This window comes from Lagopus muta, chromosome 7 (genome assembly GCF_023343835.1).
Source record: "Lagopus muta isolate bLagMut1 chromosome 7, bLagMut1 primary, whole genome shotgun sequence".
NCBI classification, from domain to species: Eukaryota; Metazoa; Chordata; class Aves; order Galliformes; family Phasianidae; genus Lagopus; species Lagopus muta.
The window spans coordinates 29,202,395-29,229,130 of NC_064439.1; the positions used below are offsets into that span (position 1 = coordinate 29,202,395).

Here is a 26,736-nt window from a genome sequence, read left to right on the forward strand (position 1 = left end):
TGCATGAAGGAAAGAAAACAAAAGCCTTTCAGGCTGTCTTTGAGCTGTTCCAGGCTGGGTGAGGTGCATGCTAGCGCTGAGACAGTCACACACCATCTGGGAAGGCACAGAAGCTACGCTTTTCCTTGCCAGTAAGGACTCATATAGACGAGGGCTGCTCCGAAAGTAACGTCCCCTATTTTATTATAGTGGCCCACAATGTCAGTGGCAGATGTTGGTGATATGGCAGTAGATGTTGAACCTTCCACCAATATTCTGTGACATTTTGTTACCATGAAACAGATGGTAACAGAGGGGCAGTCTGACAGAATGGTATCCGACGTGGAAGAGCGTATGAAGCAAAGGTGTGGAAATGAATTCCTCCATGTGGAAAAAAAATGGCACCCACTGACATTCATCAATGGTTGCTGAATGCTTATGGAATCAAACAGTGGATGTGAGCATAGTGAAGTGATGGGTGGTATGTTTCAGCAGTGGTGGCAGTGAAATGAAAGACAAGCCATGTTCTGGACAGCTGTGCAACTGCAGTTGCACCACAAAATGAAGAGCGTCACAATCTGCTCATGTGAATTGACAGATTATGACCAAGGGACTGTATACAGAGCTGAAAATTGGCTTCACTATGTTGGAAAAAATAATGGCAACTTTGGAATATTGCAAAGTTTGCACCAGGTGGGTCCCACAAATGCTCACAGAGGAAAACAAAGAACCCTGCATACACATCCGTCAGAATCTATTGAACCAGTATGAATTTGAAGATGTTGGTTTCCTGGACTACATCATTTCCAATGACGAGATGTGTTGTTCACCACTCAGCCAAAACAGCAGACCATGGAGTGCCAACATGTGAATGAAGAAAAGTTCTGACACTGAAGAAAAAGTTCAAGACAGTCCTCAGTGGATAAAATGATGTGCACTGTCTTTTGGGGTAAGAAAGGTGTGATATTTCTGAACTCCCTGGAACATGAACAAACTGCTAACTCTGACCACTACATCACAATACTTGCTGAGCTCAAACTGCCAGAGTTGGGCCAGAGAAGAAGACAGTCTTTTCCTAGCAACATGGTAACATCAGGACCCATAACAATTTGAAGATTGTGAAGTACCTTGCCAATCTTGTCCTACCACACCCACTGTATAGTCTCTCCCACTGAATATGACACCTTCTGACTTCCATGTATCTGTGCTGATGGAAGATGGACTGCATGGACAACATTTTCCAAGCAACAATCTTATCATAGCAGCTGTGAAACAACGACTCTTTTCCACTGATGCAGCTTTTTACAAGCATGGCATGCAAGAATTTGTTCATCATTGGTAAAAATGCTCAGCTAATGGTGGTGGCTACATTGAAAAGTAGTATTTTGTAGCTGAGAATTTTCTCTCTCAAGCAGTGTTATTGTGCTTTTTGAATTTGTTGTAGTTTCCATAGAAAAAATAGGAGTGACTTATGTATATAAAAAGGCAGTTTGAGTTGGAATTTATTCATGATGATCCACTAGAGTAACTCATAGTCTAGGATGACACAAAAGTAGCTAAGAAGTTAGAAGGGTAACACTCTTTGAGTCCAGGTGATATCAGGAAACACATGCAATCTCTGTTCAGAGTGATAAAATGAGGAACTCCACGCACACATTTAAGCTTTATTGTGTATTTTATTCACAAGTTCTAAACTTATTTTACAGTGTTTAAAACAAGATCATGTTTACACATAGTTGGCCAAATACAGCTCCCAGTTTCTAAGGTATAAATTAATTATAGTCACTGGATTACTTCAAGTTTCTTTTCTGAGACTATGTGACATTATGTCTGAAAAGGCAAAAAATGTGATTGCCCCATGACAGACTAGCTTGTAATCAGATACATACTTATTTAAATATGTCTTCACCTTATTTGGTTTGGGAGTTATCAGTAGCACCTTTGTCTACAAATACAAGAATGTCTTGTGGAACACAATTTATTTACAATTCACTGCCATCTGCCTATGTCCAGACCTTGACTGAGTAGGTAGCTTGTCAGTGAGCAATTCAGAGATTGCTGCTGACAAAACCTGAATCATTTCCATGATAATAGTAGCTGTGGGACTGCCTCATCTTCCTCTGTGTCTGAAGGATGTGAAAGTATATCTCTGGAGATGAATTCAGAAATGTTCTGCATTCTTTGCAGATATGAAGACGTAAGCTTTCTCTATTCTCTCTCTTTTTTCTTTTTTTTTTTTTCTTTCTTAATTTCTGATAATTGCAGATGGTTATAAGAAAATCTAAATCCTTGATCACTTTAATTTTCACATACAATTTTGTTTTTGTTCTTGTTCATCCACTCAGACATCTAGTAGTTTCACTTATATGCCCATATTTTCTTTTAGTCACAAAAAAGTACTTGTCTTATTTAATAATAGACTTTTTTACTGACTTAGCAAACACTCTTATCATTTTCTTCCATGTCTCTCTTGTTTTCTCTTTTTCTTTCTCTGATATAGTTACTGTGAATTAATTAATTCACTCTAAATTCACTCCAATGTAATGACCAGCTATATAATTCAGGCTAGAACATTGGGAAGATACTAGAATTTTGATTCATGACCATTTATTTAAGGAAATGAAATCAGCAGTTTGGTCAAAACCAAGGACAATTAAAAAGTGCATCCTTCTCTGATGAATTGCTGACTGTTACATTGGATGAGAAGAGCTCTTCCAATTCTGACATTTTTTCTTGTAGATCTTTATTTACCTGTAGAGAAGCAAACACCTCTGTTGACAGAAGTTTTTAAGTTGCTGTTCTGTGATGTTTGGATAACTTTTCCCAAGCTTTCAGCTGGTGTGGCTTTTCAGCTTTGTCAGAAGGAAGAACAAATACAATCCTGATGTTGCAGATTGATATATGTTGTTTGCTAAGTTTCTAGTGCCACTAGGGATCTTCGGGTTCTGACAGCAGGTTATTTCACTTGCAGTAGTTAAAAATCTGCTGAGAGAAACAGTAGCTATTTGGTAGTGGAATTTCAGTGTCTCCATTCAGAAAAGCCAAAATATTATTTGCCTTCAAGAAAAAAATTCCAGTTTTGCTCTAGAAACAGTCTGTTAACACTGACTGAATGATTTTTGCCCTGCTTTGAACTTCCCATTTTTAAGAGTGGCAAAGATGACTTTGATAATGCAGCTGCAACAACATCTGGAGTCCTCAAATTACCTTGACATAATTTAACTGGGTTTCTCTCAGAGCACTCCATAGAAATGCCATTGTTTGTCTCGATGTCTCTGTTGTTCAATGGAGATAAGGTCTGCCAGCTTCCCTTGGTGCTGCTGTCATGCTATGGTAACAGGAGAGATAGATTCTACAGAATCGGTTCATTCCCGAGTGATTCTACAAAAATCCAGAAACTAGTACTCCCTGACTGCTTAGCTGCCTGAAATCACTCTTCCCTTATGGTTTGTGAGGACGTACCTGCATGCTTATTTCATTGTTTGGAAGTTTCTTGAAGAATCAGTATACAAACACAGAGGGAAGAATTCCATGAGAGTTTCTGGAGCATTGTTTCTCAAGCAGTAATTTGTAGATCACTGCTCATCTGCAGAAGCTCACAGAAAGGCTTTTTCTGAGAAGTTTTTTAAGGCTGGAAGGACTGGGATTCTAAGAAAGGATTCTATTCTCATACATGTATGTAGCAGGAAAGTTTTCTGGGAAACTAGGATATCACTCCTATTTCTATAAATATTGCTCCAGAATACATGCTTAATTGTACATGGAGCCATCTTGTTCACCCAACATATGAATTTGGCCCTAAGATTTACAATATATATATATCTTTCTTTTTTTTTTAAAAAAAAAGGAACATTTTCACTCTCATGCTTTAAAAATATTTCATATCTGTGATGAGTATGAGTCACATACTTCATTCTGAGAAGCAACAAATAAAAATATTCTCTAAATATTTTCACCTTCTGTGCATCAAAATGTCCTGCCTCCACTTGAGGCTCGTATAATTCTGTGCCATGTTTTTTGTTTTTGTTTATGTTTTGTGCTCCTAGTAGATTATGGCTTACAGCTCTTGTGAAGTCTGCTGTCTTATAGCATGTGAGATCAGGATCTGACATAACTTTTCCATTCAGGAAGGAGGCTATGTGGAGCCACATATGTCATCCAAATACTAGCTATGCTTTTTTTTTTTTTACCCTGTGGGCTTTTACCTGCTATTTCAAGGCATCTGTGTGTCCTTCTATTAGTATGAAAAGGAACAGAAGGTCTGTTGTAAATGGGTTGAAGTTACATCCTTTATTCTTACATGTCCTTGTAATAGAATGGCATAATAGAAAGTTGTTCTATTTATTTTGTTTGGAAATTGCAATTAATCAGAAGGCTGTAAGAAGTCAGAACTCAAACCTAGTTTCGATACTATTTCCTTCAGTGAGTTTTACACATTACCTTTTCAATAAGTGGTGACAGGCAGTGCATTTCTTGGTGATTATAGCATATGTCAGGTGGGGTTAACAGGCACAAGGCCAGAGGGAAAGTAACTACTCGAGGTGTACAGTAATCCCTTAGTAATGATCTGCCTTATTTCCTCCTGATATTATAAAATTATGTTTATTAAACAATGTGATCCAAATCCTGAGAGGCACTAGACCTCTGATACTAGCATTGTGTTCACTAGGAGATTTGATGCTGAACCAGTCAGGAAATCAAGTCTATTTATGTACAAGAACTCATCCTTGATATACTTACTGTATCAATATTCCTCATCTTGAAATGATGAATGATCCACATCTGGAGGCCAGATCTTTAGATAATGGTATATGCTGATTAACACTGGCCAAGCAACTAACCTTTAATTTAATGTGCTGTGTTGATGTGACAGGATCAGTAAATGACTGCAAATGAAGTGAGAGCCTTAATTTGTAGACTCAGAGAAACTGTGTATGTTGGAAAGACATCTTAATCCATGCTGCTTTTCTTGGCAGAATTTTTAGACCATCTTCAGATAATGGCAGTCAGCTCACAGCTTCTGAGTGGTGGACTTTAAACCAGATCCTTTGTGTAAGTCTCTTGGATCAATTCAAAATTAACTGACTTGACTTTTCATCAGTTAAAAAAAATAGAAAGCTAGATATTTCCATCTGATTGTTTTTAGTCATAACACTGGGCCAACATTTCAGCTATATTCATTTATAACAGCAGAAGTGTTGCCCCATATATTTTTAAAACATAGCACTGATTTATAGGCAGTAGCATTATAATTATCTTCCCCAAAACTTAATCAAACATACTGGTCTAATTGGATAGGCAATAGTAATATCTGATTTTCATTCCATGGTGGATTAGAAACAAATTCCTCATACTTTGAATTATTTATGTTTTGATCATATGTCATGTTTTCAAGCCAATTTCTTACTGAGTCTGGACTCAGGTTTAGAGATATAATCATCAGTAATTTCAGTAAAATCAGTAACATCAGATACAGATGTTGTATATCAGAAAGATGGGCAACTTGATCAGATTTGGAAGAAATGGTCATGATATCAGTGCTACCAGTTACACTATCAGCTTAGCGGATTTCACAGTATGGGGGATAGATTTTAAAATTGTAGTTGTCAGTCTGTTTAGGCTATCCATATACAATACCTTCTGAGGGATATTTAATATAGTTTCAGAGAAGAATAAAGAACTTCCAAACTGCACAAAGAAGGGGACTCCCACCTTCTGCATGAAGCAACAGCCTGATTCTGAGATCTGAAGCTGAGGTTCTGACATGCCACCTTGTTGTCTACAGTTCTGTATTCTGTATTTTCCCTCTTGGCTTCTGCTTTCTTTCCTGTTCCTGGAAAAAACATTGAAAACTTTGTGGGATGGATAATCTTGCTTCCTGTCCAGCTTTACTGAGTTGAGGATTTGCTGTCAAAATGAAAAAAGGGGGAGGGCGGTAGAACACTGAAGAAATTATTACACGGGCCAGGTGTGAGACAGGGTAGAGATGACAAATATATGAGGAAAATGGAATAAAGGAAGAATTAGTGCAAATGCCTAGTATGAACAGACCTAAAAACATCCAGCCAGTTTTTGGAATATTCAAAATCTCCTGTTTTGACTCTGGCAGCTGAAATCTGTTGTTGAATTTTTTCCCTCTGAATCCACATGACAACACTGCAACAAGTCTGAAAACATAGTCATTATTTTATACACCACTATGACCTTTCCTGGAGGATGCTGAATCCCTGTTACTTGATAATAAAAAGTATAAAATAAATATTTTCATTTTTTTAATACAAATAAGCTGGGAGAAGAATTCAGGAGGAGCATCTTCCTCCAAATGCTTTCTCTGAGGAACATTTTATCACATGGTCAGTGCTGCTATTGTATGGTAGAGGTATACAAATACCTCCTTCCCTTCTTGGAAGACTAAGCAAATACAATGGACTATGTAACCCACTTGGAGACATGGGTGCCCAGACCATCCTACTGAGCACTGGCAATCTAACTTTTTCCTGTAGTGAGAAAAATTTGCATTACTTGGCCCTTGGAGAAACATCCTATGTATCCTTAAGTATTTAATAGAGATTTAATAAGTTATGTTCAGCGTAGCAGCTCAAGAGCAGCTAATTATGAAAACCTTATTACTGTAGAACTAACAGGCTTGCAATAAAAACATCTATTACATAAATTGTTAATCCATAAAAAATGTGTTTCTGGGACCATTGGTATTTGTTTAACGTACAATTACTGTCTAATTTAATCTAAATTAAATGGCTGGTTGAGACATGTAATTTGAAGTGTTATTGAGCTTCCTTCTCTGGTATTAAAAGCAAGAAATCAGCTGCTAATGCCTGGAGGCCAGGTCTTTGCCATTTAAATTCAGGTACCTTAGCACTAGCATTCCAAATATCAGCCATTTGGAAAGTGTTTTTCATAAGAATGTACGTATCTGGCATTTCCTCTCGCTTGGGGCCATATCCTGCCAACAGAGTCAAGACTCAGACATAATCCAAATGAGGTTTTGATTGAATAAAAGGTATTGAATTGAGATCTGAGAATAAAACATGTTTTCTTATCGTAGAAGACAAGCTTTGCAAGATGTTCTAACTCCTGCCAGTGCTGGAAGGGTAAATTATCATTTGACTCCTGTATGGATGTATTTATTTAGGACACGTAGCCTGATGACTCAGGAAGTTATGTAAAAACTGACCCAGTTAATTTTAGATGCTATTGTTGGAAGAATATCAATGAAAATTAATCAAATAGTCATGAAGGAACCACAGGGAAGGAGCGCAGAACACTGGTGGGTAGGCTTTTGGCAGCGATCATTGCAACAGTTTTAATGAGAGGAAAACACATTCTCAAGTAAATTAGAGAGCAATGACATGATTAGATGGTAAATAATAGTTAAATACATGCTTGGAGGTCCAGAACAGAGACTGTGGAGTTTTTGTGTTTTGGGTGTATTCCTCTCCAGTCTGCTCTGAATAGCCAGAGGAGTTCACCAGAACTCTGCCTATAATTTAGGGTCGGATTATAACTTTTCTGACACTGCAACCAAAAGAGCTGCTGGGGCCTTGCTGCAGCAGGAGCCTCACTGAGGCTTTCACCACAAGCACAGAGCTTTTGGCTGTTGACGTGTCCTGGTTCTTCTAACAGTACCGTGGTTCTACTCTGCTCAGACTGCTGTCACGCGTATGGGCTGTGCGGGAGACATCTGCTCTCCTTATGTGAAGGCAGGGAGATGGAAGGGCTCTGTCTTCTTCTGAGGCAAGTTAGTCCTCATTAAGTGGGCGTTTGCACACTCACTGGTGGGTAAACGGAGTTGCGTGTGTGATTGTTTATGAAAACAAGGAGAGTTGAGTGGGAGTGGACTCCTCCCATATGGTCTCTTTCCCTGGTTACTGGGGAAAGGATGTGAAAAGGATCACATTCACTAGTTGTCTTCCTTCTCAAATGTCTGTCTCTCAAAATGTGAGGCTGCACGCACAAAGTCTAACTTGTAAGCTTTTCTTCATCTAGCTATAGCACACACCAGAGTTGTTTGATGACTCCATTGAAGGGGACTGGCCTGGACTAAGTGCATTTTATGTACTCATTACCACTTTTTGTTTTAGGTTGTCAGAGTAGACGTGCTTCAGAAACAAAAATAGAAAACTGACATACCTTCTGGTTCTCTTGTAGTAGGTTTTAACACTTTTTTCATGGTTTTCAGTAAGTCTAGGTAGAGTCTAGCTGCTCCAGCCACTTTGATTAAGTGGGGCAGAAGTGTCACCAGTGTCATTCTTCACTGTTTGGCAGAACTAGAAGGAACACATGGGGAGGTTGTCTGTTACAAAAGCAAAAGCAAAAACAAAAACAAAGCCGCAAAAAAAATCCAACAAAAACAGGACTCTTGCTGTTACACTGAGACATCAGACAGTCCACTCAAAACTGACTTATTTAATTAAATGGTAATTCAAGTGAACAGCACACTGTGTCCTTCAATAACAGCCTGGCAGCTTGTTCATTAATATAATACAGTATTAATTTTCTCTCTCTGCCTTGCCACAATAGGACACATTCAAACACAAGGCTGAATGCTGTATTTCCTCCAGAAATAACATTGGAGGAGGGGTAAGGGTATAATTAACTAATATGTGTTATGCTTTTGTTTTAAAAGTTTATTTTTTTGCTTTAAAGGTCAGCAGATAACAGCTTATACACTGTGTAATTTTCTAATGGATAACAGTGCCCAATAATACAGAAGTTCAAGTTGTCCACTAGAAAGTAAAATTCATAGTTTTCAATCTGCAGCAAAATACTTTAGTTATGCTATCCTGAATTTATGACTATTCATAATAACTTGTATACAATATATTACAAGACTGATGCAGTTTGTAATCACATTTTCAATGTTGCCTGCTGGCACAATTAATGGAATCCAGGGTGCAAGATGAAGAGTGAACAGCAAGTGTTTACAGATCTGACTCTTTGAAAGTTGTATAATATTGGTAAATAGAAAATCAGAAAGAAAACCAAAAGTGTTATTTCTCATATGCTATCATAATTTTGAGGCATTAGAAAATTTCTTTGTGAAATGATATTTTTGGCTTTTTGTTCTTCTGCATATAGTACTCACAACTACATAGTTCCAAGAGGATCAAGCAGCATTTTGTGCTCTTCATATTTAGATAGCAGCTTATAATAATTTTAGTTTTAATCTGTTCTTCATTTTTTTATTAAAAGTACAGTTGTTCATCCACAACATTTTATTTTCAGCAAAAAGCAAATCAGGTAACATATAAGGTTTCCAGAAATACCTAGTGGAGTTTTAATGTTACTTGTACCAACCAGGGGATTATCACTGCCTTTACTAGAATCAAAGCAAGCCAATATTATTTAAATTGTAAAAAATATATCTGAAAATAATTGTTGGCACAAAATCATGCTCACAGCTTTCTAGTGCATTGTATGAGAATTACCTTAAATGTACTATTTCTCTGAAGTAAAATTTCACTGAGCACATTTACAATAACTTCTGAAAAAATGTCTGTATGTATGATCTTTTCTCACTAACTGACTAATTGAATCGTTGGAAATACTATTTATTTATTTTTTAATAATACATAACATCTGTACTCATTCTCATGGGCATAAATAGTCATGGATACTCCTAGAGTTCTTTCAAGTCCTGAGTGATGTATGTCTGTCATTCAGTCGGAGACTTATGGTGTAAATGACTCAAAGACAGTTGCACCAACACATTGCAACCTCAAAGAGCAGATAAGCACTGCAGCCTGAATTGGAACTCAAGAACTGATGTAGATGGCTTTCCCTTTTATAACTGTATATTTTCTGCTTTTTCTTTTTTTTTTTTTTTTAATAAAATGCCAATAATCTATAATTCTCATGCATCAGTACAAAAGCATAGTTTTACAATATATTTTAACCTAAGTGAAATAGTGTGTTAAGGTCAGCATTGCAGCTAACCCCTGTGTGAGCTGGCACAGTGGAAGGGTCAAGAACTGCTGTTGACCATTTCTAGAAATTCATTTAAATAGGAAGATCCAGGATTCAGAATGTTTATCTGACTCCTTTCTCGCCTTGGAGTTGATCAGTGGGATGTCAAATATGTGCTTGATCTCCTTACATCAGGGGAGATGACTGATTCTTTTCATGGTGCTTGTTACTATTTTCTTCTTGTTTTCCTTAATTATTTGGCATGAACTATAGTCCATCTTAAAACCATTACTTGACTGGGATTCCTTTCTTTCCATTTTGTTACTTCTGCGCTCCAGGGGATTTCCTTGAGGAAGTTAATATCTTTTCTAGGTTGCTACAGTGACACAGGATCCAAGTTTTTTTGTTAAGAATTTCCATAACTCATTCAGTTTCAGGCAAAATTATTGGCTAAAGTTATTTCTTTCTTTCCCAGCAACTTACCTTTACTGTCTTGTGGTAATTACACTAAAGGAAGGATCTCATCATGTTGGTTTAATTTGGCAATACTTTATTTTCTTACTTTGATCTCTGATGGGAAAGATACTTTCTGTATGGCTCATTGCATGGATACCAATTCAGCCAGTAATTATTACTGTAACAATACTAGAAAAAACAAGCAGACAAACTAACATTGTGATGTCTACAAAATATATTACATACGGTTGCCTAGTAGAAGAAAAAGGCGTTGAGACAATCTTTGCATTTTTTTGCCACACATAGTCCAAGTAATTGTGGTGTGGTTGCACTCATACAACTTTTTCAAAATGTGTGGAAAAAATAAGGAAGTCCTTTTTTTTCTTCATAGAAGTTCTGTAATGTGAAGGATAATGGTGTTGTAAATGCACTGTTGAGTTTCATCACAGAGCCTAGGAGTGAGTTGTAGTGTTTGTGGATGTGAGGAGTCTGTGCTTGTTCATTCTTCTTCATTTCCTTAAATGCTGTATGTAAGACTCACTTTATGCTGCTGGAACTCTCTTCTTATGAATCTGAAGATCATATGTATAACATGCAGACAGAAATAAATCCTGTAGGTAAAAGAAAGTAGAAATTGGCTAAAGATCAAAGGTTATCCTCATTCCTCTCCTTCCTTCACTTTTATTATCCTGTCTAAATTCAGCCTTTTGTAGAGAGGTTTTCATTTTATTTTTCATGAGGAAAGGTTGAGTTTAAATGAGAGTTAAGATTTTATTTGTTTTTCAACTCAGTATGTAATTTGAACCACAGTGTAGTAACTTTGCTAGAATACAAACTGCAGTTCTTATAGAAGGTATATAGGGTATATAAGGGCATAGAAGATTGAGGAGTGGATTAAGGAAACAATATTTCAACTCAAGTGTTCTGTGATCTATAGATTAAGTGTCAAGTAGATCTCCTTATTCTTTTCTTCAGAACTAATTGTATGTTTTCTTGCTTGCCAGATCAAGTATTAAACCTGTCTTGCAAAATTTCTTTAGATAACATACTTGTAATTTCCGTATTTATTTTTGTACTTTCGGTGACATTTTCCACCAGAATGCATTAAAAATTTTGCTTTTCCTACCTTTATTGAGCCTTCCACAGGTGCTATTTAAATGCTTTATTTAAGACTATGAAATGCGCTGAAATAAGTAAGGATGACCAACAGTAGAGCAACTGAACCAGATTAAGTAGAAAAGTTAAGAACAATATGTAAGGAGTACATAACTTCTGTAGTTTCAAAGCTATTCTTATCATTACCCACATAAAGGAGATTAATCAAAACAACAGCTGTCCTGGGAAACTACCACAAAATTTAAAATGTCTCTTCTCTCCCAATTAATATTTTTCATGAATTTTTTGTCATTAAAAATTCAACACATTATGTGAATAACAGTTGAAATGTTTTAGTATTTATGTAATTATAGATCACCATAAAAAGTGTATCACATTTTTTTATTATGAAGCAGAATTACTTAGAACATTATAAGTCAGGAGCAAGCAGTACTGGTAGAGATTCTAAAACATTCTGGGTAGTTTCAGCTTATACCAAAATCTTGAATCAAAGAAAGTGATTCAATGTTATTTCTGCTTCCAAAAGTACTTCAAAATGGTGATAAGATGTGACATGTTTCCACCATTTTTCTATCCCTGGCTGTATATTAGGCTCAAAGTCCAAATACAAAGGAAGAAGAGATCCCTAAACAAAAATTTCATCTTGTTTGAAAAGCACAACTTTTAATTTTAGTATCATAGTCTAACTATAAATGTTATATATCTTATCAGTGCCATGAGTGATCATTTCTAAATAACACGGGTGTATTTTACATTGTTGTGCAAATGGGGAGAATCAAGGGTGATATCTGTTAATGAGAGGAAAATCTCATGTTTCAGCTAGTATCCAGCTACTGAGGATCAGCATGGTGAACATTATCTCACATCTGCCTCATGCAAAATTCTGTATACCTAACTCCAAAGCATCTGGTGTGGGCTGTAGACAGAAACAAGATACTGAAATAAATATATCCCATACTCCATGTAGCCTTACTCAGCAAATGTGAAATATGTCAGTAATATTTGTTCTGCTTTAATTATTTGCACTGTGTTTGAATACTAGGTTTTGGTCACCTAACCAAGCAATTGCTGAAGCTAGCGGACGGACGTGTTGTGCTGGCACTGGAGGGAGGACATGACCTTACTGCCATCTGTGATGCATCTGAAGCCTGTATAAATGCCCTTTTAGGAAATGAGGTAAAACATAAATCATAGTTGGAGAGAATGATCTGAGTTTGCTGAAAATATTATCTTTTCTTTTAGCAACTGTAGAGCAGACCTATTTTGATTGGATTTAAAAGACATGCAATTTGAATGTTTCAGAGTACATCTCAGATAAACCAAAAGCATGCTTTGCTTAAATAAATATTTTTAAATAATATGGTTATATAAATCATTTAATGTTTACCTAAATTATTCTCAGTTCCAGGTAAGATTTTACACTTCAAAATTGCATTTGGTATTGCTGTGCTGAATACCAGGCTTCATGTCACTGGTAGCCATTGGTATCATCTAGAAAGATCAGAGCTTCTAACCAATTTTTTGGGGGAAAACAGTGGCTATTGCAATGTACCTGGTAATCTTAGGGGTTGAATATTGCAATGGCACTTTTTTTTTTTTTTTTTTTTAATATTTTGACATTTCATCTTTACTAGCATATAGAACTATAAATTTCAAAGGTTCTTGACATATAAAAGCATTAATAAGAATGTAACCAAGATTTCAAAAAAACTTGTTATTATTTTTTAAGTTAAAAATGAAGATTCAGTTTGATCTGTCTGTATGCAGTTTAAATGGAGTGTCCAAGATTTGTAAAATACTTTATAAATTATGAAAAATCTTTTCAAAATGGACTGTCAGACTACGGAGATATGAATACATAAACACTCATTTATGAAAATAGGTTCTATTGTCCACTGGAAAATATCTTTTCTTCTATAAATATGATGAGAAGGACAGTAAGCTTGCAGAATTTACAGAAGAAAACATTTAAGAAAAATTTTTACCAGAAACTGAACTTTGTGAGATCTCATTATAAAGTTCAGTGTATTACCATTTTTCCTCAAAAGAAACAGCAATGGCTAAATAATTTATCCAAACAAATGTATTAGTTCTAAACTGAAAGCTGGTCTGCTAATTTCCTTGTACTTCAAGTCTTCATACCTATGAGAATAAAATGAAGTAATGTGTCTTCTGATGGAAATTGGATGGAAGGCTTTTCCAACTGTTCCTTCTAACCTTTTATTATTATGACTCATCAAGAAAGATAGTTTTATGCTTATTATTTTTTACATTATATGTAGAATGAATACAAAGATAACTTTCTCAAAAGTATTTTCAGAAATGTACAGAAGTAGACACGCTCAAAAAAAAAAAAAATTAAGCTTTCGTCTGGGTTTTGTCTTCTGTTATGTTTGACAAGTCCCAAAATAAGTGTTTCCCAGTTTTGTGATATATACTGTTTAAATGGATGCTCAGCTCAGTGTTTCTTATTTACTTATTTATTTAACTGTTGGAAGGATTGCAAACCAAGATTGAGGCATTTTAAAATCTTAGTGAATGCAGCTTTGGTTTTCCTATGAGGCGCTCTACCAGGGCACTCTGATTTCCTATTCCCTGTTGTGACTTTACTTGTAATAATATAAGATGACATCATGGCATCAGTGGCTTTTCATAGCTCTTTTAAACCCATTCCCTGAAATTTGGATCATTATGAGACTAATGCTAATGACACAGTTCTAATGTTATGATGCATATTCCTTTTGTGAATATCTGTGTCCCTCTATCCAGTTATGACCATTTGGTGGTGCTACCCATTTATGAAAAGTGCTTTGTTTTGTTTCAACACTATATCACACCCAGCTACCATTTCTGCTTTCACAGGCCAGACATTATAGATAGAACACTGACTATCAGAAAAAAGAATAGGATAAGTGTATTGGAATTGAAGATTTCTTCCATTTTCTTTTAGAGTAAACTAGGCCTGGGAAATTAGATAAGTTATGAATCTATCTGGTTGAAAAATACTGCAAAGCAAATTTCAAGTAAAAAAAAATTGTAATAGATTGAAGAAAAACATAACCACGCAACCATTAATTATACACTTATAAAAGAGCATGATCCTTAATAACTTGAAACATCTCATGCAATAAGCATTATTCTCATGTGCTGTTACTCACAGATGTGTCCTCAGGGAAATTCATTGAATGGTCTGTTGCAGCAGAATTTCAAAGAGAAAATATGCTGTGGTTGCTAAGACAAAAATACTCCAGAGTGGATGTCATTACTAACACTAGCATAAGATATTGATCCTTACTTAAAAGAATAAGTAAAGGTGTTGCCGAGGAGCAGACACTAATGAGGAAGTCTGATACTGAGTTAGCAGTTAGAAGTCAGCACGTCCGTTGACATCTATAGATTTATGGAAATCTATACCACATGGCCCATAGCATACACATTGCTTGATTTCAGCATATTATTCATGAACTTGCACAGCAAGCTGTACTCAGCCAAGGACAGAAAAAAATGCTTTTCTTCAAATAACCAATCACTGTAATTTGAGGATACATTCTTTCCTGCATACAACTCTTCACAGGTGATTAACAGGGTAATTATAACTTATTGTCTGCCCTTCACTTTTAAAAATCATGGTATGTAGTGTAATCCTAGTTTAAAAACTTTGGCAAGATGAACTTCGGTTTCCAAATACTACACATGTAATTGAGCTTGAATTAAAAAGGTTGAGAAGGGCCTTTGCAAGGTATTCTGCAGTTTGTCAGATGTACTTATTCATATGCTGAGGATTAGAATTCATAAACATTTTGCAGGGTTTTTGAAAACTTCTTCTTTGCTTTTTTAGGTTTTGGCCAGGACTTGTCAATACAGAAATTCACCATTTCATATGTTCTATTACCAGCAGAATACCACCATAGAATAACATATATACACACGTACACACACACATATACAAAAAAAAAAAAAAAAAATTGTAAAACTAACAGCAGCAACTTCCTACTTTCATGAAGATCTGATTTGATTTGTAAACATAAAATTAAACTTACAAACAAGCCCTTATTTTCCTAATTTGACCATAAGTACCAAGAAGGAAAATATTTTGACACTCAAATTGGACATACTTTTCTTAGTTGTATGTAACCTGTAGGATAGTAATCTGTTTATCAAGATAACTTCTTATGCATCTCTTAACAAATGCAAGTCACTAGAAAAAGAATACAGTATCATGTTGATCTTTTTTAAATTTGAATATGGCACAGGAAAATCTTGCACATAATTGTTGATTTTGAAGACTAACCAAAAAACCTATTAAAAGGTCTCTTTTTCTTGGAAGACCTCAGAATTCAAATGAGCTATCAGCCCCATGTCTGTGTGGTGAGAACTTCTGAACTTCACACCAGAAGCACTTCTGAATAGCAGTTTCAAAATTCAACAGATAGTTAATGGGATTATTGTTGTCTTTTTTTCTTCTGATTGGACATACTTATATTGATGATTTATTATTTCTAAACCTAATATTTCTTAAGCAGATGTGCCTAGTACCTTTAGATACTGTAGGTTATGCAGGACATCTGATAGGACTCATAGAAATAACACAGAACTTAGAGGAGACCTATGCCTTTTATGATCGGCAGCTAGACATCAGGCAGAACACCCTGTACTGGAAAAGGTTATATGTGGTTTAGTTGTGTTTAGGCAACTAAATGCCCCTATAAATAATTAGAAAACCAAAACAGAAATGATAGAGGAAAGGAAAAAACTTGTTAAAATGAATTTATTAGTAGAGGGCTTTACATAAAAAAATACTTTTAAAAAATTAAGTCCTGGTGATCTCAGGTGAGATTACTTTGAAAAAAACCACTTTAACTATTTTCAGAGCTAGTTAGGAGCTGTGTGAGTTGTCTTCTTGGAAGGAAATCTTCCCAAGAGGTGAGAAGAGATTAACCAGTTGGATTCCCTTGAAAACATGGAATTCCTTGGAAGGTAAAAGACAGGCTGAACATACATTGCTTTAAAATGTCCCTGAGAATTTGAAACATGATTTAAGAACATGTCCATTAAATGAGCATCTTTCAAAACAAAGGAAATACTGAATTCCTGAATACTGAAAATTAGAAAGGAGACATTGCTTTTAAGGCTATATATTTATGAGATGCAGTGTTGTAATTAAAATTCAGTTCTCTCATTTATTAAGACAATCTTTAAACAATACTGCAGCTTTTCATGGATAGGTTATATTATTTCAAATACATATCCTTAATATATATGTGTATATCTTTTCAGCTATGAAATTTATTAAGTGCTAATATATATATTTTATCCCAGGAAGTGTGTGAAAATTGAATTCACTGTCCAGATATTCCCCTAGTCCTTTTGGTGCCAGGTGGAAAGGCTATTCCCTATATGAAAGACAGGTTCTGGTTTCTTTCCTCCATATCACTTTGAGGAGGCATTACTTCCATTTAAAAAGCCGTCAGGGATAAGCGATTCTTAAGCTTGGTGTCCTGAAACCTGCAGCTCATTTCCACAACAACTACATTAAACTGGGGAATTCCTCAGCAACCAGAGAGAATGAGGAAGGAGTCCTCCAAGTGCAAAACTCTTTGGGTTAAAAACTAAGGATTTAGTTCTTCCCTCATCTCATCTGATGTCAAAAACCCAGGTGGGATATTTCTGTGGGACTCAGAGGTCAGTCTAATATTGTGGTCCTTCTGATCTATCTACAGGTTTTGTCTTTTAGCTCTACATGGTACAGCAGTTTTTCCGTAGTCTGTAACAAGTGATAATTGGTCACAGATGGGGTCATGTTCTCCTTTGCAGAGAGGAAATGGAAAAGTGCAGTCCAGAGTGTGCTCTGCCCAGCAGGACCCTGCAACAAAGACACACAGAGGATGTATGTCTACTCTCATTGATTGTGGCGTCCAAGGCAGAATTTGGCCTCAAGTGCAAAAACATTTTTGAGTGACTAAATTTAACATCTTCTACTAAATATTCTTTTGGCTTGGATATCAGTCTGAAACAGAATTTGACAAAACATTGTGATTGGTTGGCTCCCAAGCATGCTTAAAGTCTTATACCAGACAATTTTCTTCTATAGTGTGAAGTATGTGCTTCTTTCTTGCAATCTGTTGAGTTGGCATTTAGAAGGGGATGGTAATTTAAGTGGAAATTTGTACTCTGGATCTTTCCTGCCAATGATGAAAAGTTGGCATTTTCTCCTTTATGGAATTCAGAGTGAATCTGGAGCTGCTTGCCAGCTAGGCAACAAACTCTGCCAAGAGAGCCTGGGCTGTGTTAAAAAGGGTTATTTGCCAGAACAGGTAAGCATTTCTCTCTTCAAAAAGGAAATATTAATGTAAGTGAATATAGTCTGAGATCAGTTTTAACTTGCATGGTAAACTTGGTCATGATCTTACATCCTTAATGTTAATTTTATTCTAATACTAGAAAATAATTAGCACCTGTCAACTGCTACTTGCATAAGCACAGAGACCAGGAACTGACTCACAAATAGAACATTAGAAGAAAGAGGAAAATGGAGCAACGTGCATGCCAGAGATTAACATGGTGGCATCAAAGTCCAGAAAATGGGCAATGCTGTTTGGACAAGGCGACAGAATATTCTGAATTGGCAGTTACGTATTTCCAAGGCAAGGCGTTATTTTTTAGGGACTGGTAGCTACTAATGATGCTTCGAGCTTTTGAATTTATTTCCTTGTGAAGACTGTCATTTATGTACAGCACTATAACCATGGATCACAAAATTACTTACCTTGAATGCTTATATATGAAATCAGAAGGTTCCAAAACTTTGAGAATAGTATTAATAAAAGAACATAGAGGACCTACTAGATCCTTGAGATTGGTTCTCTGTAATCATGGCAAGAATAACAAAGCCCAGTCTTGGTGCTGGAATGCTTCTTGTACAGTAAACTTGGGAAATGGAGATTGTAGCACTTCCCTCTGCAGCCTCAGTGTCTCTGAGGAGCCTGTCTGCCTTCTCCCCTTCCTCTGTGTTTGTGAGGACTCTCCATGCTCCTTACCATTTCCTTGCAGTTTCCTCACTTGTCAGTTATTTTAAACTGTACTCTGCAACAGTCTTCTCTGAAACGAACCTATATGCTCTAAAACATGACAGGACTAAGACATTGCAGATATTGCTGGATATTCCAGCTCTGTACAAACTGCTGCAGTTTCAGATTCTCCTCACATTCCCAAGGATCTTTGCAGATCACCTTCTGGGCATGTGAAATTTCCATCTGTAATTCCTTCTTCAGACATTTGCTGATATGTCTCTGGCACACTTTAGCAACCCAAGTGACTTTTGTTCATTTACATTGTTTTTCCTACTTTGAAAATGATTAGTTAATACAGTTTCTACTTTCATCTGCTACTTTGGGCACAAAAGCCAAATTCAGCCATGTAAAAACTTTGAAAATTTGACCCTCTGTGTCTGGTCCAAACTGTCTCTCCAGCGATTTGGTTATTTCTGTACTGACTTAAGCTGTTTTTCTCTGTTGTCTTTCCTGACAACATATGTATTTCCAGCTCTCTTTTCAGCTTCCATTCTGTTAGCCTCCAGATTAAAAAGTACATGATCTCAATGCCAACAAGTGTAGGAAGGAAGATGGTGGTGCCATATATGCCAGGTGTAGAGTAACTTCTTTTATTCACCATTGGGTCTAACTGCTGATATTTTCCTCTATGTCTTTACAGTTGTATCCAACCAGTGGATAGCTGCCAACAGAATCTGGTCTGTTGAATGCAGACCATATCATTTCAAAGTCTATAGAAATATCTGCATTAAGCCACTGGCTTTATTTCTACAGTGTTTTTTAACAGCATTGCATTTAAACTGAATAGGATATACAGTATAATAAACTTATTTTGGAACCTCTTAAGATTTCCCTGATATGGAAGAAGATTCAAGTTCTGTCTGCTTACCCCTAACGGTTAGGAAGATAGAACAGCTCTGGAGCAGAGGGTGTGTTTTGAATACGACACGAAAGCGTTGTGGAAAGGGGAGTTAAAGAAATGATCAGAGAAAATTATTACATTCACATCACTTAGTTACTAAGTTAGTTAGTTAGTCATCTGTTAGTTGAACTACCAAATGTAATAGTAATTGGAATAATAATTGTTGGACATCTGACCCTTTTATCTTCTGCTAAGTGATTCATCAGTATATTTTATCTTCTGGAAATCCATCTTCCATTTTTAATATTTGTCTGATATGTCTAGGTGTTCAAATATTTTCTATGTTCTACTTTTGTACTAATGAATAGAAATTTCATTGATATATTAGGAAAAATGGAGGCAAAGTTTTGTGTCCTAAAAAAATCTGTGAAGAAGATAACAAAGCATTCTCCTGTAGCAAGATATATTTTCTAGTTGTTATCTAGATCTTGCTGTCTTGTGTAAGAGTTCTGCGTGAAGAAACTCAGGGTACTCAAAAAGGAAATAAGACAGAGGTTTCAAATCTTACATTCTGGCAATTTCGTACTTCAACGATATTTTTACAATTATAGCCTGGAGCTATTAACTATTCAGGGAGTTAATTGGTCATAAATTATGAAATTTTCAAAACAGAACCTTAAATTTGTCATCAACTCTTCTGTGTTCCTGCACCCAGTATGACCAAATGGAACTTCAAAACTTTGTCTTTTTCTAGGCCAAATGATAGATTGCTTTAAAAAGAAGATAACAAGTGATAAAAGCAAGTGCTATCTGCTTACATAACCCAATTTATAGATTATTAAGAAAATAATGTTCTAAAAACAGTGAAGCTTGAGCTGCTGCTGGGCATTTTCATAAATGCAGTTTTCCGCCAGGAACCTTCAAATAACCAAACAGGGTAAACTAGGGATATTGTGAAGTAGTTGTGATTTAGGAATTGCAAATATTTCTGTAAATCTGATTTTTATTGTTATTGCTTTCTTGGTTCTAATCCGTGATACATATTATATAGCAACAATCTTCCTCTACTGCCTGGCCTCTCCAGTAACTGAGAAGGACTGGGGCCAACTCAGGTTCTACCAGAACTTTTCTGAATACATGCTCACTGCACAGAATGGAGTGATTTATTCTATTTGAAAACAAAACATAGTACTATTGTTTCTAGCCACAAGGAAATCTTCCAGCTGCAATCCCGCATGGTATTCTAAGGAAACAATGACACAAACAGCCTTATTCCATTTAGCTATCAAGACACCTAACCACTGGAGTTATTTACAGTGTCTTTATTACTGGCAGACGTTCAGGGTTGATCTTACAGGTAGGTTCCCAGAATTTCTGGAATTTGTAGTTGAACTTCCTTAAAATAGCATTGTTAAGGGGATGTCTACATTGCATTTGCTTCCCACTTTGTGTGCTTGGGTCAAAGCTGATTTTATCTAGTTGGTGGGTAGCAATGCGGCAGTAGCAACCCCAGGAACAATATGTGATGGCTACTGAAGTACTCACTTCACAAGGAAGCTACTTGGGTGGGCTACACTTGACCTAGTTTAAAGCAGGCCCAGGCATGCTTAATAAAGGAGTTCTGTCTGCAGCACAGATGTCTCCCATCAATGATGGTTGAACTTACTTAGCTTTAAAGAAGAGAGGTTGGTTCTGATATGGCTCTTGTTCACCATGATGGGGCTTCTCCTTCCTGGCTCTGCAGGAAGCACGCCTCCAAGGCCAGACTAAGCCAGCCTGCATGAGGAAGCAGAATGGTCTCTAAGCACAGTTCAAGGAAAATGTAGTTGTTACAGAACAAGGAGGGACGCATAGTCCTAATTATGTTTACCCTTTTCTAGGAGAAAATGCGTGGACAAAAAAAAAAAAAAAAAATCAAAATACAAGTAGTTCTCACTTGGTTGTTATCCTTATGAATTGTCAGGATATAGTAATTTCTGATGTTAACTACTATCACATGTCTATTCTTCACAACTCTGAAATCCAAATTAGGATTAATGTAAGTCCTATGAAAAGAAGAAAAGTACTGTATGTTCCGTGCAGTGAAGTATCACTGTGAAACAGAAAAATACTGTTATCTCCAGATTATAAATGGGGATTTGAAATGAGTGGGGCACTGTTATGGCAAATTGGTTTTAAAAGGTTGAATATATGTCAAAAGTATCCAGGGATTAGTTTTTTTAAGGTATTTAGGTACCTAATTTTCCTCAATGAGAAGTGGTAAAGGGTAACTCGTATTCATTGCAGGAAAGAAATTACTTGCAGAAATTGAACACATCCTTCTGCTAATTTATTATGATGCAGCTCCACCCGAAGAATGCACAATTAAAATTGACTGATTAAAATTAAGTTGTCTGTAAAACAAGTGTGCTTAGAGAACTTGTACTGCTGGTCTGCACAATAATTTTTCACCTACTTCTTTATTTGAAAGTAATTCAAAGCTAATAAAAGTAGCTGTTTCATGGATTTCCCATATAAATCTTAAAGTGTATAAGATGGTTAGATTTAATAACACTAGAAAAATAAAGATAATGGAGTGCACACTTTGGTTTCAGTGTGGCTTCAGCAAGGTTTTGTTTGGAGTACCCAGCTGCATATACAGACGCAGTGGAATTTGGTTTGCGAGGAACCTACAAAAATTACACAAATAACTAGCATTTTTTTTAATGAATAATACACAGACATGCACCTGCTTCAGAGACTCCATAGATTAGTCTTGCAGCCAATAGAAAAGCCCCTTGGAATTCAATTACATGGCTGAAAACAGAAAACAAAATCATGGCTATACTTTTAGAACTCTAACCAGCAAAATGTTAACCAGTTCCTGGGCTAAGGTTTTCCTGAGGATTAGTTTGTTTCAGTTTGTTTTGCTTCCCTGCTTCTTATTGAAAATTTATATTATTCTATTCTATTCTTGCAGCTGGAGCCTCTCCCGGAAGATATTGTACACCAAATCCCCAATATGAATGCAATAGCTTCTTTAAAAAAGACCACTGAAATTCAAAGTATGTTTCTCAGATTGGGTTGTTGGGTTTGGGTGTTTTTTGTTATTAATTAATGTCACAGACATTAAACAATTGTTTCACAGAAAAGAGAAGACAAGTTTTGTATGTACAAACCCACATGCTGTATCTAGTTTGTATGTATCTACATATATATATATACACACACACGCTTTGTTTTTGTTGCTTTGGCATGTCTTTGTTTCTGCTATGTATTTATACGTGATGCATTAAACCATTTAAATTATTTAGAGCTTTCCAATTTCTACATTTTCCCAAATCTCCCCATTCCAGAGCAGGTTAAACGAAATAGATGTTTGTCAGTGAGGGACAGGAACAGACGCATAAATCACAGCTCAAGCAAACAGACCTTTCAGATTTTGTTTGTGCAGCCCTTTTCAAGTTACTCACTTCAGTACGTGGCAGAATTTGAAATGAAATTTAGAAGCTCAAAATGGACAATGATCTCTGGAACAGTGCTGGCAAATATATTGCGATTTTGTTTTATTTCTGATTCAAACAGTACTTGATTGCTTCAGTTCTGTGCCTTGCTCTTTACTAACCAGATGCTTTGGGGCACTGCTCTGACCTCAGGGAAAATTTTTCACTTTGCCATCAGTTACCTTAATCCTTCTGAACAGAACTCCCTTAATTTCTCTAATCTGCTTTCTGCCATTTTACCAAGGCTGCAGAAGCTTCCTGACTTCTACTGTTTGCTGGCTCCTTAACAATAACAAATGGATAACAAATGTTTTGATTCATGTTAGGTTAATCACAAGTAAGTGGGAGTCATCTCTATAAAATAAATGCAGCTCTTGATGGGGACACCATGCATTATTCATTGATAATGTAGTACTTCTAAATGTAAATTTAGTTGTAAAGAGACTGTGAAATTCATTGTGGGTTTATAATTCATAATCCTTTATAATTTATAATCCTTCATATCTAGCAGTCACTCATAATATGTACAGGCTCCAATTAAATCATCTGTATTTGATAAATTCCAGTATGACATTTTTGCTAAATGGTATCTCTCAGAGTAGCTCATGAATTCGTGTTTTTCTTAAAATTCCCTGTAAGTTAAGAAAATTCACATCCTACACAAGATCATATTGATTTTCAAATGATAATAGGAACAGAAAGCCACACACAGAGACCTAGAAAGCTTATGAACAGCTGGAAAGAGCATCTATTTCTGTTAGGAATAAGAACATATATTTAATGAAAAATGAATCTGAAACAAACAACAAAAATAGAATGAATGGGGAAAAAATAATACTAGATCTAGAGAAACATGGTGTCTAAGTGTCTTACTAACAATACTTATACACAAATGATGGTCTTTTAGGAAGAAAATCTTCTTCCTAAAAGATATGATGTGTATCTCAAAACACAAGCCAAAGCTCTGCAGAGTGACTTAATTCTGATTATTCAGAGCAAACTTCGGTTTGAGCAGACCCAGTTCAGTCATGGCAGTCCAATGAACTGCCAGACTGCTCAGGATTTGGAGTTGTACACAGTGCTGTTTATGTGGGATTTTTTTTCCACCTATTGCCTGAGAAGTTATGTATCCATCATTTTTTGAGAGAGACCAAGTATTAGAAACAAACGTGCTTGAAGGAAGGAAAAGAATATTGAGGGAGGTTAGTGAAGATTCATGCAGGATATGTAATTAAAAAAATTACACTGAAAAATTGTGGAGGAGCACCTCAAAATATATTCTTTTGTAACTGGAACAGAATTTATATAAACTTTTTTTTTTTTTTTTTTTTTTTTTTTTGTATGTGTGTGTGTGTGTGTGTGACAGTGATCTAAAGCCCTATTGGAAATGTAACATAGTTGGAAATGGTAATTCCCACACCCATGTAATATAGTATTTCTAAACAGTCCTGTTCACTAGCTTTAATATTATCTCCAAACTGGATTTTTCAAGCAAACCGTAGTACCGCATGTCCAACCCTATTGATGAAAGGCAATTACAAATGATTTTAGCAGTGACAGAATCATTCATTTTTATTATTTCCTGGTAATAATCAGTGCCCCTACAAATCTTTGAGAGAGACTTAAGCATATATGCATGTTGAAAGCCACAGCATACCTAGAAGACTGAGTTGGTTTCATTGTTCCTTCTTGCAAGCAGTGATTCCTCTTCAAGTTTTGTATGAATGAAACCAGAAACATGCTCCATTCTTTTCCCTGTTCTCTGCAATATATTCAATGAGTGTAACAGAACCAGCAGAAATTCACATTTCAATATAGCACAGCAGAAATGGCATTTTTAAGGTTTGGGTCAGATGCTTTAAGTTCACCCAGTTGTCGATCTACAGCATATCTAGAGTTCTTAAGAAAGCTCCTTTGCAAATGCATGCTATGCTTGCCTATTTTGCAAGACTTTGCCTGCAGTTCTTTTGGATTGAACATACTCAAGCCCCATATATGCTTAGTGCAGAATATATATGAGTTGTGGTTTAATAAAAGAAGCACGCAAAGATTTTTCTGCTTACTACAGCTGCTTGTAAGCTTTGTAATTTTAAAGAAAAATCTACCGTTGCTTTTTCATCAGCACCAGAAAATTCCACACAAGGTACCTGCTACTACCTGGATGTTATTCCTAAATGGGATTCCTTTAAAATTTCTTCCCATGAACCACAATGGGCTTCTGTGTACTCCCCTTCTCCAAGACCCTCCACAGCAGCATAGATGCTGACACCTGCTTACCAGGGGCTCTGCTGCCCCTCTAATGCTGAAACCCCCTCTATATTACATTGCTCAATATAGGGAAACAAGAAATATCACTGATCGCTTGGGAATGGAGGGCAGTTAAATGGGCACAAAGAGCCCGATAATATGCCTGACTTGGCCCTGAGTTTTGGTGTTACAAGAAAGGCCAGATTCAGGGGGCGGCTGGTGTATGAACCTGTGTGTGAATGAACGAATGCAATGGAGCAGTCCTCACTGATGCTGTTTTATTGTTGCTGCAGGAGAGCAACGCAGTGGTAGCTAGTTACTAATATTTTATTTTATGAATAAGAGCCCTTGAAAACTCCAGCAGTGAACACGGGTTCATTTCTTTTATAGGCAAGAGGAGGTATTATTCCCATGCCAACAGATTTGATTTTCTTGCACATCTGTTTCTGCAACGAAAACCCCACCCACTCTGTGAACATTTAGCTCGTAAATTATAGGGTTTGAATTGGGTGTATATTGCAAAGACTGACTTTTGCGCATATGATCTGTGAGAATGCTGTGGAATGCCCATATAACTTTTTTTGTTTGCTTTTAGTATATTTTTTAATGAACAGAGAATTTGGTCTCTGAGTACAGTAATAATAGAGAATATTTTTGTCTTGTTTTTATAAAATTTGCCAGGCTCCAATCATTGAGCCTACCGTTATGTACATAACTTTTTAGCTGTGTCTTTCATGCTTCTGGAGCAAAGCCAACCTTCTAACACTTAATCTCAACTTTGTAGGATACTTAATACACTTTACATTTTATCCCCAGAAGGTCCCCGTTATTTAAAGATTCTGCTAACTACTCAAATGTGCACACTATTAGAGTTCAAAGAAACACTCTGGCCACGCTCGCTGGTTGTTCTTGCAGATTGGCTTGGGCTTTCATCTTGCAGTGATACTTTTGAATAAAGACATTTTCAGGTTTTATTGACAGCTGCTTTCACACTGGAGTAAAAAGTTCATCTTTTGAGAAGCCTGAAGTAGTGTGGAGAGCTGTGCTATCCATGAGGGAGTTGTGAGTTGGCCTGTGTGCAGCATGGCCAGCCAGCCAGCCATGACCACCAGCCCAGCCTCCAGGTGTCAGAGCCTCTGGCCACCCTCCGGATAAGCACCTTGCCTCAATCCACTGCCCAGCTGCCAAAACTCTCCTTTTAACCCTTGGAAAAGTCCTCTTCTTGATCCCCTCTCTTTCACAGCTGCTGAAATCCTCCCTCTAATTCCCAGATAAGTACCCTGCCCCAACCTCTGCAGCAGCTGCTGGAAGCCTTCTGCTAAACACTGAGTAAGCACTGATGGGAGTTTCCAGCCTCCCCAAAGCTCCTCATTTCCAGGTGTCATCCACCTGGAAATTAGTGAGTGAAGTGTGGATTACTGAGCTGTAAGAAATGCATATGTAAATTCTTTCTTGTCCACCTGGTTACCACTGATCGACCTCTGTTTCTTAACAGCTGTGCAGCAGCAGACCAGTTTTGTGACAGTGATGTCACCTGCCAACTTTGTTGATGCCAGTTGAGAAGCTCCTTACTGTATCTTCTGTTGTAGTCTGAGAGCAGAGTTTACTCATGGTTTTA

General features: G+C 36.5%; 1 protein-coding gene across 12 annotated transcripts in view; it reads left to right on the top strand.

The window, feature by feature from the left end:
- Positions 1 to 26,736, top strand: part of HDAC9 (histone deacetylase 9) — a 441,905-nt gene that overhangs the window by 398,833 nt on the left and 16,336 nt on the right. For 11 of the 12 annotated variants that reach the window (XM_048952240.1, XM_048952241.1, XM_048952232.1 and 8 more), the window contains 2 exons: positions 12,521 to 12,654; positions 22,349 to 22,433. In XM_048952240.1, coding sequence (XP_048808197.1) covers positions 12,521 to 12,654; positions 22,349 to 22,433 — 219 coding nt within the window. Of the gene's footprint in view, positions 1 to 12,520; positions 12,655 to 17,292; positions 17,793 to 22,348; positions 22,434 to 26,736 lie in introns of those variants that run through there. The other variant, XR_007378361.1, reaches the window with a different exon arrangement.